We start from the raw sequence: 19,185 nt of genomic DNA, 5'->3' as shown, positions 1-19,185 counted from the left end.
TGATAGATCTGTCTTTCCAGATTTTAGATAAGTCTGACTGTTGTCCTAGCCATTCCTAATCTTTTTCTGAACAGAAATTCTTTCTGTTCAGAAACATCTGCCACCTATCCTAATTCATGTCTTCAGTTTATCTGGTGCAACAACCATGATGTCCTCAACATAAGTAGTAAACAAGTGAAAAGAAAGTAGGCATTTTTACCTAACACTTTTGCTTACTCAAAGCCAATATTTGTTCTTACTGTAGCATCTTGTTTCCTATACAAGTTATGTGTTAACCTGATATAATATGGTGAGGAAATCCCACTACTTTCACTACCTCCCATGGTTTCAGATGTTGAATGCAAGCAAAAATGTTGTGTAGTCTATTGTAAAATTCGATGCAATGGAAATTTTTAAATTTCAAGCATCGAATTTTACAGAGGTCATAAAAATGTGTAAATATAGTAAAACTACACATTGCCATACTAATTGTAAACCCATAGGGGGTATCCGGCACAAAGAACAATGCAGAATTGTTCTTAAAATTATTAATTAGTATAAATATTCAAGTTGTGCACTTTATTATTATTATTATTATTCAGGCCTCCATGGAGTCAAAAGACTCTCGTGGGCGGTCCTTCCTAAGAAACACAAAGTCTATCAAGACTCATTGGGGGGAGGTCCCCCCTCCTAAGAAACACACAAAGTCTATCATACCACTCCTTGAACTCATTGACCGTTCTCGCTCTCACCACTTCATCAGGCAATGCATTCCATGGTTCAACCACCCTCCATGCAAAGAGACCACTCCTCACCCTCTTGCTCACAGTTTCCTTTCGTAACTTCCAGGGATGGCCTCTTGTCATCACTCCTTCCCGCTGTTCACCAAGTGAAAGAACTCCCCAGTGTCAACCCTGTAACCACCTCTCAACAGTTTAAAAGTCTCAATCATATCACCTCTCCTTCTTCTATCCACCAAACTCTGCAGTCCACATTCCCTCAGCTGATCCTCATAACTATCCTTGTACAGTCCTGAAACCATCTTTGTCATCCATCTTTGAATCCTTTCCACAGTTAATTTATCCCCTTCAAATCCTGGGGACCAAATCTGAGAACAATAGTCCAAATGTGGTCTGATCAGGGTCTTATACAATGGAATGATAACTGTTTTATCTCTGCAGGTCAGTGTCCTTCTCATTATTGCAGCAATCCTCTGTGTTACCTTCGCCACCTTTGCAATATGTTCCCTAAATTTCAGGTTTCTATCAATCATCAACCCCCAGATCTCTTGTCTCCCCTACTTCCTCCAGTATAACTCCTCCCATAGAGTATGCAGTGTCCTATCGATGTTTCCCAAACCTCAAGACCTTACATTTTGCTGCATTAAACACACTCCCATTCATTTGTCCATCTAGCTAGCTTATTCAAATCCTCTTGCAGGGCTGCCGCATATGCACTATTACTAATAATCCTTCCCAGCTTTGCATCATCTGCAAACAACTGAATATCTTCTTGCAATCCACTGACAATGTTGTTGATATAAAGGTTAAACAATATAGGTCCCAGTACTGAGCCCTGTGGGGACCCCACTTGTAACCCTCTGCTTCCTTGAAACTGCCCCACCATACACAACTCTCTGATACCTATTGGACAGCCAATCCTGAATCCAGTTGACCAATCTGATATCCAGACCCATGTGCTGCAACTTAAATATCAGTTTATCATGTGGCACCCTGTCAAATGCCTTCGCTAAGTCTAAGAAAATGGCAGTATATGCCTTTCCCTCATCTAATGCTCTTGTAACTTTATCATAAAAGGCTAGCATATCGCTAAAACAAGAGCACCCCTTCACAAATCCATGTTGACTCTCACAGATAAAATTACCCTCATATGCTCAATGCTGTATACGGTCCTTCACTACTTTCTCCAAGATCTTACTAACTACTGATGACACACAAACTTCCAGTCTGCTACCACCCTTATGCAATGGCACTATCTTACCTTCCTTCCATTCCATGGGCACCTTTCTAGCTGAATTCCACTCATTCACTACTCTACAAGTAAAAAACCTAGCTCTAACACTCTTGTCAACCACGCTCTTGCCCAGCTTCCATTAATGCCCCTAGTCCTCCCACCAACAGTCATATTTTCAAAAATATCTTCTGGATCAATCTTATAGAAACCCTTCAGTAATTTGAATGTCACAATCATATCACCCCTCCTTCGCCTATCGACCAATTTCTGCAACCCACAAATCTTCAACCTATTCTCATAAGGTTCATTCCACAGACCTGCTATCATCTTGGTCACTCGTCTCTGGATCCTCTCGACTTCCTCTCCATCACGAAGAAACTCTGGTGCCCATAACTGGGCACAGTAGTCCAGATGGGGTCTTATCAAGGCTCGATACAGAGGAACAACAACTTGTTTGTCTCTGCATGTTAAAGTATTTTTCAGAAGCCAAGTGATTTGGTGAGCTGTTTTAGTCACTTTTGCAATGTGTTCCTAAACTTCAATTCCCTATCCACCAACACTCCCAAATCCCTGGCCTCATCAATCTCTTGGAGTATGGTTCCACCAATGCGATATACTGCTGCTATTCTTTTCACCCCAAAGTGCGTAACCTTACACTTTGGCATATTAAATTGACATCCATTTTTCCTAGCCGAGTCCTCCAAACTATCCAAATCATCCTGTAAAATTTTGACATCCTGTGCACTCATAATTGCTCTACCCAACTTTGCATCATCAGCAAACAAGTGAACACTTCCTCTCAAATCCTTTCCTATATCATTGATGAACAAATTGAAAAGCAGTGGTCCAAGAACAGAGCCCTGTGGCACTCCACTAGTCACAAGCCGTCTTTTAGACTCCACTCCTGAATAAACCACTCTCTGGTATCTCTCCTTCAACCACCCTCCTATCCATCTCACCAACCCTATATCTATCCCCATCTGCTCCAGTTTACTGATTAGGGTTCTATGTGGTATCTTATCAAAAGCCTTGGCAAGGTCCAGTAGTATTACTGTAAACCCATTACCCTTATCCAGTTCAGCCATCACTGTGTTATAAAACGTGAGCAAGTTACTGAGGCATGATCTACCCTTCACAAAACCATGTTGTCCCCCATACAATATCCCATTTTCATCTATCCAATCCTGTATTCTTTTCTTGACTAATTTCTCTAAGACCTTGACAATGATTCCTGATATGCTAATCGGTCGGTAATTTACAACAGCAGTCTTGGAACCACCTTTATGCAGTGGAACTATTTTCCCTTCCTTCCACCCGCTCGGGATTAACCCAGACCCGAGACTCAAATTAAACAAAATGGTCAAGGGTACTGACAATTCTTTAGCTGCTTCTCGTACAACACGAGCTGGTATACCATCCAATCCCACAGATGTATTGACATTGAGGTTATGCAATAGACTACTCACCTCCACTTCATTCACCACAATTCCCGTATAATCTACTGGTACATTCGTTTCTGCAATGTCACCAACTGGATGATATATTCTTGCAAAGTGCTCACTCAGTAACTCAACTATATCAACTGATTCAGTTACCTCCCTACCATCGGCATTCTTTAAAATCATTCTGCCATGTACATTTTTCCTTTTACTTGCTACATATCTAAAAAACTGTTTAGGATTCTCTTTAGCCTGCATGGCCAATGTTCTTTTGTAATCCTTTTTTGCTTTTCTTACCACACTCGTCACCCTTCTGGCCTGTGCTTTATACCGTTCGTGTGCCTGCCGGTCACCTTTCTCCTTAAATTCCCTCCATAGTTGTTTCTTTTTTTGCAGCTCAAGCTTAATGGTGTTATTCATCCATTTAACCCCTAGTTGATTTATTATTCGGACTCTAGGTATACAGTCAGCCATTGCTTCATGCAAACACTTCTTAACTACCTCCCATGCATTATCGACTTCTAGTCCTTGCAGTTGTACATGCCATGGCACTGAACCAATCAAACTCCTAAGCTTGTCATACTTTCCAGCCCGATAATTCCACATGTACCCTGTCTTAATTGAAAATTCTACACCTTTAGCCACCTCCCAAGTCAAGACCCTATGATCACTCTCACCAATTGGTGGCAATGTGGTCATATTTGTTACAGCCAAATCCTCAAATGTAATTACTAGGTCAAGCACACTCTGACCCCTAGTATTTTCCATTACATGCAGTCGCAGATAGTTATCCCTTAATAACCGCATAAAATCCAATTCCTTCCTCCCGTGTGTCCTCTCCTCACTCCAATCAATGCGACCATAGTTGAAATCTCCCATAATAATCACCCTCCTTCCACTCATTTCTTCTATTTGCTTGTGCATACTGTCGCCACCATCTTTTCCATCACCTGGTCTATAGCAGCACCCAATTGTATATTTAGTTCTGCTAGCCACAATCTCACACCAAATGGCCTCAAATGTGCTCTTTTCTCTATCCTGCAATTCAGCTTCTATTCTCCTTGGCTGCAGCTCATCAGCTATCATCAACAATACTCCTCCCCCCATTTTATTCTCCCTGTCATTCCTGAACACACTATACATGCTCTTCATGCATCTTCTCTTCTCCTGTCTCCTTATATCTCTTCCACAGCCTCTTTTTCACATGCAATTCCTGTTTAATATTGTTTGTCATCCACTTTACTACAAATTGTGTCCTCTTGTTCACTCGTGGTATACAACTTACCATTGCTGCTAACAAATATTCTTTCATAATTTCCCACGCACTAATGATATCCCGGCCTTCCAATTCGTCCCTCCATGAAACTTCCCCAAGTTGATGTCTTAGACTATTATAGTCACCTGCCTTATAATTCCACATATGTTCAAGAATTTTGGATTTGAATAGGGAACAAGAGGTTCAAGAATTTTGGATTTGGTTATAGCGTCAGAAGAGTTGATAAGAGAGAGTGACAGTTGGAGAGAGTGACCATATGGTTTTGTCTCTTTGATACTCCTGCATGTCTATTCATTTTCCAAGTCAAAACCATATGGTCACTCTCTCCAACTGGTGGGAAAGATGTCATCTCAGTTATTATCAACTCTTCTGATGCTATAACCAATTCCAAAATTCTTGAACCTCTTGTTCCCTCTATTATATGTTGCCTAAGACATTTGTCCCTCAAGAATTCTATAAATTCCATTCCCTTATTGCCACATGCATCTTCCTCTCCCCAGTTTATACTACTGTAGTTAAAATCTCCCATAACAGTCATTCTTCTTGCACTTGCCAAACTTAGCTGTCTAAACATTTCCTGGTCCCCATCCTCTGTACTCCTGGGTCTGTAGCAACACCCCAGTAAATATCCTGTCTTGCCCACCTCTACCTCACACCATATGCTTTCAAAATCGTTAGTGTCACTGCTTCCAAAGTCTCCACTCTTAGAGGACATAGGTCGTCACTTATCATAAGCAGTACTCCACCACCGTGCTTTCCCTTCCTATCCTGCCGAAAAATGCTGTACCCAGTGACTTCTATTCCTGTTATTATATCCTCTTCTGTCAACCATGTCTCAGTGATCCCAATAATTTTTGGCCAGGCTGATGCTATCTGCACCACCAATTCCTCTCCCTTATTCCGGATACTCCTGGCATTAGTATATAGCATGTAAATGCCGTTGTTTTATGTATGCTTATCAAATTGATATTGTAAAAAAATAGCCTAGTATTAAAATAGGTTTACCTTAAGTAAAAAGGATTATGGCTGGGACCTAAAAGCTAACTATAGCGCTGAAGGTCATTCAAGCAAGGAAGTTTCCTGCCTTTGTTGAAGGTCAAGACCGCTGATGTCAGAGTGATTGCAGGATATTCGGGGGTCTCTGACCCTGAAACACAGAACTCCCAAAAACTATAAATAGGAAGCCTGAAGGGCAAGGGCTCTCTCTCATCATCATCTAGCTGCAGTCCACAGGTCAGTTTGGACTGGTCGGTACGTAATACGTGGAGAAACAGGCGGTCCCAGAGAAGAAGTGAAAGTTTCCGTGATGTATAGGAAGTAAAGGAACTTGCCTTGTACACCGAATGCAGGACACCTAGTTCCTTCATTGAATCGACCTAGTTCCTTCAGTGAAGATGTTCCACTGTTCCCACACCTGAACTATGGAAGGATGCCTATCGAGCACCATACGAGGAATTCCAGTATGCTTAACGGATTGGAGAAGTTGGCAGAAACAGCTAAGGATCTTATGTGCAAATAGGACTATATGTATTGTCAAGGATCTGTAAGTAGAAATCTTTGTGTTAATTATTAAGTACGAAAGGACGATTATTAGTCTACTGGACATAATGTTACTAGGCTAAATGAGAATGTCGCAGATAGCAAAGATTGAGATTGTAATGATCGCATAAGTAAGGATGGTGACTACCAGAATTGTATAATATGAGAATCTCCTCTCACTATAATGGGAAGTTCAATATTGTTAGATAGAAGTTGATATTCATGTTAAGATTATGAAAAAAGTTGGAAGAAAAGTGTATACTAGTGTAGATTTACTTTAAGTTAAAATAAAATGTGTTTTGTTTTGCTTAATAGAGACTATTGCCTGATCTTTGTACAATGTACTGCCTTACAAAAACTTTGAACCTATTTGTTTAGAACTTGGGGAATCGCCACAACTGTTAATTAATCCCACGATAAAATTTTAGCTATATCATACAGGTACTATAACATATCTTCAATGCTTTACATCTAGAATTCAGGTGGCGCAGTCACTAATCAAATAAATTTTCCTGTTTTCTGTTAGCTTAGGAGATAGTTATCTGTACCCGTGAATAAGCCTGGTTCATAGGCTTATTCACCAGCAGCATCACCGCTTGTAGGAATCATAAGGTTAAAGGGATACTAAGAAAAGATTAAGGAATTAAGACGGTCACACACCCACTACAAGATAAGAACAAAGATAAGATATTACAACAGCACAACGACACGTTATAACATTATGTAGCACATTATCAAAGGAAGTCTAAACTCCATACAGCAATCTGCTTAATGTAAAATATGTCATTTCTGCTATGTCCTGCTTTTTCCTGAAACCTCCCTGTTCCTCAAGTATCTTACCTTTGAATTTGGTCTTAGTCCTATTTAGAACATTCTTTAATAGAGTCTTGCTTCCATGAGAGATTAAACTAATAGTTCTTATAGTTCTTGCACTCCTTCAAACAGTTTAGTCTTACTATAGCAGTTGGTACCCACAGGAATTGTTTGTTATAGTGGACAGTTTGCTATAACGAATTTCATTTAACATGGTATTGCCTATGAATTAGGATTTGTTATAATGGTGTTTGGTCACTTAAACAGAATGGGCGAGGAAAGATTAGCAAAACAAGTGTTCTCTGCCAGGTTTGCAGGAAAATGACCCAGAGGAAGACCAAGATATAGGTGGATTGATACGGTAAAAAGTGCCTTAGACAATAGAAATATAAGATCTGATAATGTTGGAGTCTTGACAAGTAACAGACTGATTTGGAGGAAAAATTGTAGATAGGAAGTTAGTAATGATGTAAATTTTTCATGTAGTACTGTCATATTCTGTACACCCCTTGAGGGTACATGGCAGGAATTTGATGATGATGATATAATGGTGTTTGTTATAGTGAGAGTTGACTGCATTTCCTGTCTTGTGTAGTGGATGAATACTGACTTCTTCCACTCTCTAGGCCAGGGTTTCTCAAACTGTGTTCCACAGAAGGTGAATAGGTGTTCTGCGAGAAGTTCTGGAATTTGTCATTTTAGTTTTCTAAGCATTTTTCATGAATAAATGTTTTATAGTAAAAATATTCTGAGGAGAATAATATTCGTGAATATGTCGTAAAGCTCAGACTCAGAACACCTAATAACATCTGTGTATCGTTAATTTTCACACATCGAAATCTTTCAACATTTGGGGAAGGGAATGCCGCTGTTTATGACGGGTCATAAAAATTGCCTGCAAGCCCATTACAACAATTGGTGTCATATCCTCTGTTCTCAAAACTGAAGGAAATGACATCTGTGTAGCAAATGTCAGTGACCAAGCAACATATTTTTAAACATGGAAATATTCAGGAATTATCGTTAATTTTCACACATTGAAATCTTTCAACAATCAGGAAAGAGAATATTGCCGTTTATGACCGATCATAAAAATTGCCTGCAAGCCGATTACAACAATGGGCGGCGTGTTTTCAAAACTGAACGAAATAACATCTGTTTTGCAAATGTCAGTGACCAATCAGCAAGGAAGTATAAAGAAAATTTTTCCACTGAAATTGAAGATCAAGGTAGTCTGTATCCGGTTCTCAATTCTAGTAATACTGAATACTTTCTTCGCAAATTCGTATTGCAGTGTGTAAGTGCTTGTTCTGAAACCGGAGTGCCGTGATTTTTTTAAAAGTAATAGGAATATAGAGTTAAAATCTAATATGAATAAGAGACAAGGCACTTTGTTTAATTTTGGTATTAAGAAATCTCTTATTGAAGGTGTTTGTGATGGAACAGATAGTGAGTCATCCACCTCAAGCCCTACAAAGATCTCCAGGATGTACAGAAGGAGGGGAAAACTACCAGCACGCAGGAGGAAAAAGTCTGCATTCACTCGTAAGTACTTATAATAATATTATAAATATATTTGGTGATCAGAATGGGATATGTCAATGAAAAATCAGCAAAAATTAATTTAACGATGTTTGCCTGAAGAAACTACGACATGCTACAAGATTTCATTAGTCCAGTGATTGATAACTAATTTAAATGTAATTTATATTTGTCAACATGCCACATTAGTACATAAGTGTACTAATACTCTTTATGATTATGCCATAATTAATTATTAATACTTATGTTAATGTATGAACTTTAAAAAATTTTGGAAAGGTATTTACGAGTAAATTTGTTGGGACTGGGCCCTCGGGGAAAAAAAAAAATCAGCTAACGCCTTTTATTCCTGTATATAGGGAGTAGGCGAGGCAGCTTTTAAAAAAAGAATTTTTCTTACTCTTTTAACTAATTTTATAATAAATATCTGATTTATTTCGAACTGTTTAATTTTTTTTACTGAACATTTTATGAAATCATTCTTATTACAATTGCTCTTACATTATTTGATACAGTTTAGTACTTTTCTTACAAGTATTGTTACAATTCATATTTACTTTTGTGTGTTGCAGTCTTTTTTTACTATTTTGCATTATTCATTTACTTTTATATTATTCGGCATTTCTTATTTGTAATCTTATTGTTTTCATACTAAAGTTACCTTTACAACACAATTCTGTTTGTTTTTATTATAGCTCTGACAAATATTGGAATTTGAATATTATTGAAAAAATACCCATGGATTCTTGTTTAAAGACAGGAACTTTAACAGGAGCGTACTTCTGCTGACACAGCTACTCGTATGATTGGAGAAGATATGGAATTGCAAACTGTGGTTTCTTCAAAAGCTAATATTAAAGAACAAAAGTTATTTAAGAACAGACCAAAACGGAAGTACCATGAAAGTTATTTAAATTATGGATTTATGTGTATTGGCAATACACATGCTCCTGATGCAGTGTGTGTTTTATGTAATAAAATACTAGCAAACAGTTCTTTGGCTCCAGCTAAACTTCGTAGGCACTTCGAAACGAAACACACTGATTACAAAGGAAAAGATATACATTTTTTTAAGAGATGACGTGACTCGCTAGAAAAATCTAAACTTCAAATGGCTACAATTGCTACAACTGAAAATGCAACAGAGGCGTTTCACATGAGTTACTTCATTGCACTTCATGGTGAAGCTCATACAATTGGTGAGACACTCATTAAGCCTTGTGTGAAAGACATTGTATCATGCATGTTAAACGAGCAGGTTGCTAAAAAAATAGATGCAGTTACAATTATCAAATGATACTGTTTCATGCTGCATCAAAGATCTTTCTGCTGACATAGAAAAAAGCTAATTCATCGACTCAGACTTTGCAGTGAGTATTCATTGCAAATGGATGAATCTACAGATGTTGCAGGACTCGCTGCATTACTAGTGTTTGTTCATTACATATTTGATAAAAGTATTGAAGAAGATTTATTCATGTGCGAATATCTACAAGAAAAAACTACTAGAGAAGATATATTCAACTGTATTAATAATTATATTACAAAACAGGAAATCGGTTGGGAGAAGTGTATTGATATTTGTACAGATGGTGCTCAAGCAATGGTAGGAAAGATGAAGGAAGTTGTAACACGTATTCCTGCAAGTAGCTACAAGAGCCACCAAAAGTCTTTGTGTTTTGCATAGACAAGCACTAGTAACAAAAAGAATTCCTACATATTTAAAAACTATTTTGGATGAAGCCATAAAAATGATCAACTATGTAAAATCTCGACTACTTCAATCCAGATTATTTAAAATTTTGTGTGATGAAATGGGTAGTGCACATAATGCACTTTTATTACATACTGAAGTGAGATGGCTATCCAGAGGAAAAGCATTATTGAGGCTTTTTGAACTTCTTAGTGAGTTAATGGTCTTCTTGATGTCGCATAATTTAGGACAAAATTTTATTGAATTATTAAGAAATTCTTCGTGGTTGATGAGTCTTGCATATCTGGCAGATATTTTTACAAAGTGCAATGAAATTAACTTATCATTACAAGGAAAGAATATTACAATTTTTAATACAAGAGATAAAATTGCATCTTTTGATAGGAAGTTGCAATTCTGGATTTCTACAGTTGAACAGAATAGTTTTCCCACCTTTCATGAATTTTTGACTGAAATAAATTCTAAAGTAAACGAAGAAGTATCTAACGTAATTTTAGAGCACTTGCATGACTTGCAATCAACCCTTTTGCAATATTTTCCAAAATCCAGTGAGGACAATTCCTGGGTTCTGAATCCATTTACAGTGACAGCTAAGCCAGCAGGCTTCAGCACAAGTGATTATGAAAACCTAATTGACTTAATTAGTGACTCTGATTTAAAACAAAAATACAAGGAACTGCTAATAAATGATTTCTGGACAAATTTAACAGAAGAGTACCCCAGTATGTCGAAACTAGCTATTCTTGTTTTACTTCCTTTTACAATGACATATTTATGCGAGGCAGGATTTTCATATTATGCTGCAACCAAATCAAAGTCCAGGAACAGACTTGACGCTACACCAAATATGAGAATTCAACTTTCTAATATTGTGCCTGATATGAAAAGAATTTGTAATTCAAAGACCCAAAAACATCGGAGTCATTAAGAACTTAATTTGCAATATACATGTTTTACTATTTTTATGTGTTTTGTTTTTACTAATTAACATTTGACAATAAATGATTGTTTTTTCTTAACACTTAGATTTACTCATTTATTTTATTTGTATTTACCTACCCTACAAAACTAGCACACAGGAGAAAAATTCTGCATTCACTCGTAAGTACTTATAATATTATAAATTTTTAGTGATCAGAATGGGATATGTCAATGAAAATCAGCACAAATTAATTTAATGACAGTTTAATTAATTAATAATAATTAATTAATTATCAATCAATAATAATTAATTATCAATCAATAATAATTAATTATCAATCAATAATTAATCATTAATTATCAATTGCTAATTAATTATGAATTATAAATTAACAATAAAATAAGCTAAATTACCAATTAATTATTAATTGATACATTACAAAATAACCAAGGTGTTCCGTGAACATATCAGGATTTGTGAAGTGTTCCATCATAGAAAACGTTTGAGAAACCCTGCTCTAGGCCATACTGTTGTCTTCTATATCCTTATAATCAATCTATGAAATACACTTATCCCTCCATCTCTTGTTGCTTTAACTCTGTCTTTAACTTTTAATCCTGGATTCCATCTGCAACCTGATCCTTATTGTAATCAAGCTTTGTAACTGCTCTTCCAACTTCATGCCTAATAGAAGTGGTTCCAACTCAAGATTTTACTGGAGGGGGGATCTCTTCCAAATTTTCCTTGTACAGTTCCTCTTGTTTTTTCACTAGTACTGTCCCATTCCTGTCCTTAAAGTTTGGGCTTAAGCACATGCTTAAATTATTAATCCAACTGCTCTTTTAATTGCTTCAGCATATGAAACTCTAGCTCTTCACATTTCTTAGCATATATTTGTCTTTGTCCTATCTTGATATCTTTTCTGACTTCCATGTGTAATCACATATAATATCCAATCCGTGTATCTTTGTTTTTCTATCCTCCTCCTCTTGATCAAATCCCATGTTGATTTTGATATCCAGATGTCTCTTGGACTTCTGATTAGGCCTAGACATTTCTTGATTGTATCTTGCATTTAGTTCTTTATTATGTCCCCACTTTTGAATTATCCTTCATATATAGAGAATAGTTAAAAATTAGACACCATTAGAAAAAGCTATGTGTAATTTGCATGATCTATATAAGACTTGTGGTTTAAATTATATTTAAGTACTATTAGTATTATTTTATATTTATTTGGATATAATACAGTTATGTTTTATTTGAATAGGTATCGATACAGCTTCTGTCCTTTTCAAAATACTACTCAGCATGAATTAATTCCACGTTGGAATGCCTATCAGGGTGTTCTTGGGTAAGAGCAAAGTACATTTTATATTTTCCTTATTTATTTGAAAGTAAAAGAAACTAGTGGTTGGTGGTGGCACTTCCAATCCCAGCAAATGTTATCTATCTTTCTTTCTTTCTTTCTTTCTTTTTCAGTTTTATTATTATTATTTTTAAATAATTTTATTTTTATCACTTTCTTTTAATCAATTCAGCTTATTGTTTCAAAGTTTTTTTAAGCAAGCAGTCATTAATTTCAAAAAAATCATCAACAATCTTTTCTCTAATTTATGCAAGCTTTTTTTGAAGTGTGAAATTTTAAAATTTGTAGTTCTTTAAAAAAAAAGTTTGCATAAATCAGAAAAAAGATATTGATTTAAAAAAAAAATTATTAATGACAACTTGCTTAGAAACGATAAGTTGAATTGATCTACAATTCTTGAAGATTAGTTCAACTTCAGGAGCCTTTTTAAAAGTTCTAATAATAATTTCTCATCAATAACAATCCCTCAATAGCTTTAAAGCGCCTCCATAGCTCAGTCGGTATAGACAAAGCCTTTTGGTTGGAAAAATTTGGGTTCGATTCCCATCCATGATGTGAGGAACTTTATCTGGTCTCTTTCGACTAAAGATGAGTTAGCTGGTCTCATATGGAGGTAGAGGGTTTTTTGTCCCTCAGAATAGACAAACTGGTCCTGTGAATGCACACGGATCTACAGTCATAAAATACATACTTAATCCCTCATTAGGAGGGCTCCACTCATCCTAAGGGATGGGGAAGGAAAGGGGAAAACCTCATGCGAAATAAATAAATAGCTTAAAAACTGAATTAATTATTAAATAACACCACATTGTTAGGCTAAGTAATTGTCAAAAAATTAAGGGCATATGCAAGACTTTCTCCTAGGATTTTTGAAATACCCTAAATCAGTTTATTTATTAAAGCTTATACTTAACTCTTTTAGCAGTTTAACTTACAGAATTGCAAAATTCTTGTCCAGTATTTTGTTCATTTTTACAGGTCACTCTAGATCATGGTAACGCCAGCCGGCCTGGTTGGCCGAGTGGTTAGTGTATCCACTCTCCAGTCAAAAGGCTGTGGGTTCAAATCCCACCGTGGGCATGGATGTTTGTGATTGTCTGTGAAAATCTAGTGGTGGTGGACGGTAGATGGGTTGGCATAGATGATGATGGTAGTTGCGATTGGCGGAGACTGAGTTCTAGAGTAGATGCCCTCCCCGATGAGCCTTTGGACTCCCTGGAGGTGTTATGTAATAATAATAATAATAATAATAATGTATTAACATATTACAGTTAATATGATAGATAATGAAATATGAAATGAAATAATGAAAAATAAAAGCTTTAATGTTTGATCCTTCTCTGATACCATGGCAAGCTTTGACATTACCCTCTTTTTATGAACCTCTTTGAATGACATTTTTCTATGACTTTCCTGCAGATGTTTTAGAATTTGGTTGTTTTCATTTATTTGAGTTTCAGTTGGAAAAGTAAGCTCTATGAACAACTTTGAGGAACAAATTGGTCCTTTTTTAAACCTTCTAAACTGTTATTCTGATAGCATTTGATGTATTATATCAGTGTTTCCCAACCTTTTTGATGTCGCGGACCTCCTGTAGTGAATGTTAATATGTCGCGGATCCTCTGTACCGAATGTTAATTCACCATGGCCCCCATAAAATCCAAAATGGAATTTTTTTTATATTTTACATATCATAAAGATGAAGTAATAAATTACAATTTTACAACACTAAATGTATCATTTATGAGAATGCAATACTGTTATAAATGGAGATATTCGGAAGAATATTATCAATTAGGCCAGGTGTGAACAACATGATAAGATAAAGTTTAAAAAAATAAACTATCCCGCAGACCCTCTGAATTACTTGCGGACCCCAGGTTGGGAAACACTGTATTATATGATGTTATAATATTATATAATATTATATTATCATATAATGATTATAATAGCAAATAATCATAATAATCATGTATCATCATATATATAATATATGATGATATATAATAACATCATATATATAATAACTAGAAGTTTAATAGAGACATGCACATTAGATGTAATATAAATTTTAAATAACAACTTCACGCATGTAAGAGAAAACTAAATATAATTTATTACTCCTATATATTTTGGTCAATATGTCATGAACTTCTTTCAGAGAGAAAGCAGAACTTGTAACAGCATTTAAATTTTGAATACATGAATGAGTCATACAGCATGCGTATAATATCAAGTGTCTTAGTTGCAACTGTACGGTAGGAGGAAACACTATTAGAGTTCAGAGATGTGACAATAGATGTATAATTAATTAATCAATGCTTTAAAATAATTATAAACAATTAACAGTGATCACTTCCCAAAACTTAGAAACAGGCATACAGTCTGTCCGATTAAGAATAGGTGGTGGCATAGGGCTTCATATGATTCAAAAAAGTAAGGCTATCAGATTTGCACCTAATATTGCATAGCATCTTGGTAGTACGGTTTAGTGTTGATGGCATGAGAAGCAAAGCCTGAACCTTCAGATTCCAAAAATCTTTCTTATATAATCTTGATGTTCTTCATTTCTAATAGTAACAGAACAGCCACTCTGTCCAAAGTAGCAAAGACGACAAAAACAGGGTTTTGATAAACACCAGGCAAAGATAGAGGTGATAATTGTGTCCTCCTGCGATGAGTTTTCGGACTCCTTGGAAGTGTCACGAATAATAATAATAATAATAATAATAATAATAATGTATCTTTGATAGGTGGTAAGAAAGATGACAGCTTCCAGGCTGGTTTGAAGGTGATATGCAAATTATATCTGCAAAGGGTCCTTGCTATTTTGTTGAGATGTTCCTTTAAGTTAGGGGGTGTGCTGATCTGTTTAACATCTGATTGCAGTCTGGAAGAGGGATGATAATTATGCAATTTTTTTATATCAAGGTCTCACTTTAGTCCTGATTTTTTAGGAAATGACAACGTTAACTATATTATTAATTATAAAAACTTTAATTAATAACTACTTGTATTTCGGCAATGTTACATTGCCATCTTTAAGGATCACCAAACAATGATATCTGCACGCAGGCACTAACACTAAGCAACTTCAGCCTCATTTGCTTAGTGTTAGTACCTATGTGCACATATCATTGTTTTGTGATCCCTGAAGATGGCAGTGTAACATTGCCGAAATACAGGTAGTTATTAATTAAAGTATTTATAATTAATAATATAGTTTGCGTTGTCATTTCCTAAAAAATCAGAAGTATGTCTAACTAACACATAAGCCTGTCTACAAGAATCATGGTCTCACTATATCCATTAAGTAATAGAGTAATTTATATTTTATTTAATTATTCTAATAGAAGAGACTCAGAAGAACAAATTGTGCATGTTCAGTGTACAAGGCTTTTAATAATACTTATTTTTTGTAAAGGATGATGGTGTGAAGATGCGTGGATATATTCCTGTAAAGGAATATATCCACGCATCTTCACACCATCACATCCCTGGATAATGGATGCCTCTTGTTATCACAAGACCTACATCCAGATATGGTTGAACTGTTCGACTTTGATATTCATGCAGACTACTTCACCTCTAGAGACAAACTCTACAAGCAGATCATCGGTATTCTACTATGGGAAGCCCTCTTTCTCCTGTCTTACCCAATTTCTGCTTTGAACATCTTGAAGACTTTTTATTCTTCTCAATGCAATTACAACCATCCTTTTGGACATGTTACGTGGATGATGTTTTTCCTATTTGGCCTGAATCTAAAGCATCTCTACATGCTTCCTAACCAAGATTAACAGCCTACACCTGCACATCAACTTTCCAATTGGGAAAAAAAAAGGGACAGAAAATTAGCTTCCTTCGACATTCTTCTCTCCCGTACTCCATTTGTTGTGTTAACCACTTCAGTTTATCATAAACATACCTTTTCAGGCTATTACATACAACAAGATTCAACCCATCATCCCTTTAAAAAATGGACATCATCAAATTCTTACTTTATAGAGCACATCTGTGCTAACCTCAAAGATCTGGTACTAGAACTTGAAGCATCATTCTACAGAATGGGATTGGCTTCACCTCAAAGAAGATTCAACACATCGGTGACATTTACAAGCTGGTTCCTAAAAACTCTAACCCTACATTGAGTCCTAGCAGCATACATTGTGGACATCTCTAAATCAATTTCAAAGATCCTTAAAAGATATAATTTAGTCCTCACATTTTTTTCCCTGTTAATAAAATTGCTTCCTGGTTACTATCCACAAAGAATAAACAAGCCACACTCTCCCTCCTTCTCTGTTGTTTACCAGGTTTATTATGACTATCTTTGCTCTTGCTTTGAACAAACAGGATGTTCTGTTGAAAACCAGCTGCAGGAACATGGGTCTTACATCATCCATAATAAGCCTGAAAAATCTGGCCTGACTCAGTATGGACTGGACACTGGTCACAATATCCTCTGGTCCATTACATCACTTGTTATATCAGTGCTGTTTTAAGTTTGGTCGATTGGTCAAAGAGAGTGTAGAAGTGCTTTTACATTGTCCAAACTTTAATCGGAATGACTATCTATAGCAAAAATTTGGGAGTCTTGTTCTGATAAATGGCTAACAGTAAACCCCCTCTCAATTTTTTTAGAAAAAAATTTGTTTAGTTTATTTTACTTTTTTTTGTATCTTGTATTTTTTTGCATGGTCTTTCTAACATATGGTTTGTATTGTTGGAAGGGAATAGCAATCCATTGTTGTTGCTTCACCTTTTGAATTGCTTGTGCACTGATGATGATCTGTTAGATTCAGGTCAAAATGTCTGCATTATTAAATTATTAGTATAAATTTGTGTCTTGTTTTATTCTTTATTATTGTGTTTATATTTCTGTTAATCTTTTACTATGTCAATGCTATTAAAAACTTGCAGGCCGCAGGAGGATGTTCCACAACTTAGAATCTGATCCATTGAATAGATTGAAGTAACTGTGCTTATGTGCAGTTTTATATTGTCATGTTGTAAAATCGATGGTGCTTCTCAGCACTGATTGTTTTGACTTTCTCAAGTTCTCATATTGCTTTGAGAATTTATGGTCATTCTTTTCATATATGGTCTTGGCAAATGGCACTTTTCTGTCCCAAAATGCCACTTTTCTGTCCCTTAATAATTGAATAAAATCCATTTCCTTCCTCACATGTGTCCTCTCCTCCTTCCAATCAATGTTACCATAATTAAAATCCCCCATAATAATTACCCTCCTTCCACTCATTTCATCAATTTGTTTATGCATACTATCTCCACCATCTATTCCATCACCTGGTCTATAGCAGCACCCAACTTTATATTTTATTCTGTCAGTCTCAATCTCACACCAAATAGCCTCAAATGAGCTCCTTTCACTATCCTGCACTACAACTTCAATTCTCCTTGGTTGCAGTTCATCAGCTATCATCAATAACACCCCTCCCCCCATTTTATTCTCTCTGTCCCTCCTAAACACACTATAACTTACACATTCTATCCCACTAACTATATCATCTTTTGTCAGCCATGTTTCACTAATGCCAATAACCTGTGGCCAGGAAGAGCCAATCAAGGCCAAAAATTCTTCCTTCTTGTTCCTAATACTCCTGGCATTAGTATACATGAAATGCAGTGATCCCTTTGTTCCACCCCTATCTTGATGTGTTATTCTAAATGTCCCATTCCCATTTTTTGTCCTTAGTGCTGGCTCAGGTACATTATATACGTTTTTACACTCAACTGTCTCACTGATGTCTGCATATCCACTCCCCCCCATCCTTGGTAGTTCTAGTTTCCCTGATTCTGCACATCCATTTTCACTTCATTCAGCAACACTTTTTCCAGTCTTCGCACACCAAGCCCATTCAAATGCAGGCCATCCATTTTGTATAAGTCCTTTCGCCCATCAAACTCATTCCACACGTCCACGAATTCCACACCACACCGTTTGCATAACCTGCGCATAATGTCATTTGCGATTATGGCCCTCCTTCTAAACTCCTCTCTGTCATACCGTGGCAACAGACTCACCATTCTAACTCTGTCACTCTTTTCTTTTGCTACCTTTAACAATACTTTCAAGTCCTCTCTCATAAAAAATTTATCACCTTTCAATTCATTCGTACCCGCCACAATTATTAATTCTTTCACTCTCTGTTTTTGCACTCTAATACTCTCACTTACATCCTTAAATTTCGCACCCGGTAAGTACGATTTAGTTACATTCCCATCTATCACTCCTCTTAATAACGAGTTACCATACAACACTCTTTCCTTCATTTCAGAAACTCGCCCACTCTTACGCTGGTTATTTACATTAGCCGAATCACTCTGGAAAGAGTTTTGCAGGTGCTCTAATTGCCGCTGCACATTTTGTATCACTGCGCGCAACCTAGCGATCTCACTTCCTACAAATAATTCCTCATTTTTTTTATCATTCAAACCACTTTCTCTCTCTCTGTATAGTTGCTCTTACTCTTTCTTAGATCACCGCTCTCATTGCCATCTTGTACATCGCAATTCCCTATCAAGCCACTATTTTCACTCACATTCTGGCTATCTTCAAGCATAGCTGTCTCACAACCTGACACATAATTCAAC

At 36.2% G+C, this 19,185-nt stretch overlaps 1 protein-coding gene across 2 annotated transcripts in view; it reads left to right on the top strand.

The window, feature by feature from the left end:
* LOC150095025 (N-acetylglucosamine-1-phosphotransferase subunit gamma-like) overlaps positions 1–19,185 on the top strand; it is a 149,636-nt gene that overhangs the window by 93,424 nt on the left and 37,027 nt on the right. For both annotated transcript variants that reach the window (XM_090411382.1, XM_090411381.1), the window contains exon 5: positions 12,469–12,552. In XM_090411382.1, coding sequence (XP_090267508.1) covers positions 12,469–12,552 — 84 coding nt within the window. The remainder of the gene's footprint in view (positions 1–12,468; positions 12,553–19,185) is intronic.

This window comes from Typopeltis vanoorti, chromosome 21, assembly GCF_054136105.1.
Source record: "Typopeltis vanoorti isolate ZY-2024b chromosome 21, IOZ_Tvanoo_1.0, whole genome shotgun sequence".
NCBI lineage: Eukaryota > Metazoa > Arthropoda > Arachnida > Uropygi > Thelyphonidae > Typopeltis > Typopeltis vanoorti.
This window is presented reverse-complemented; position numbering and strand designations above follow the sequence as displayed.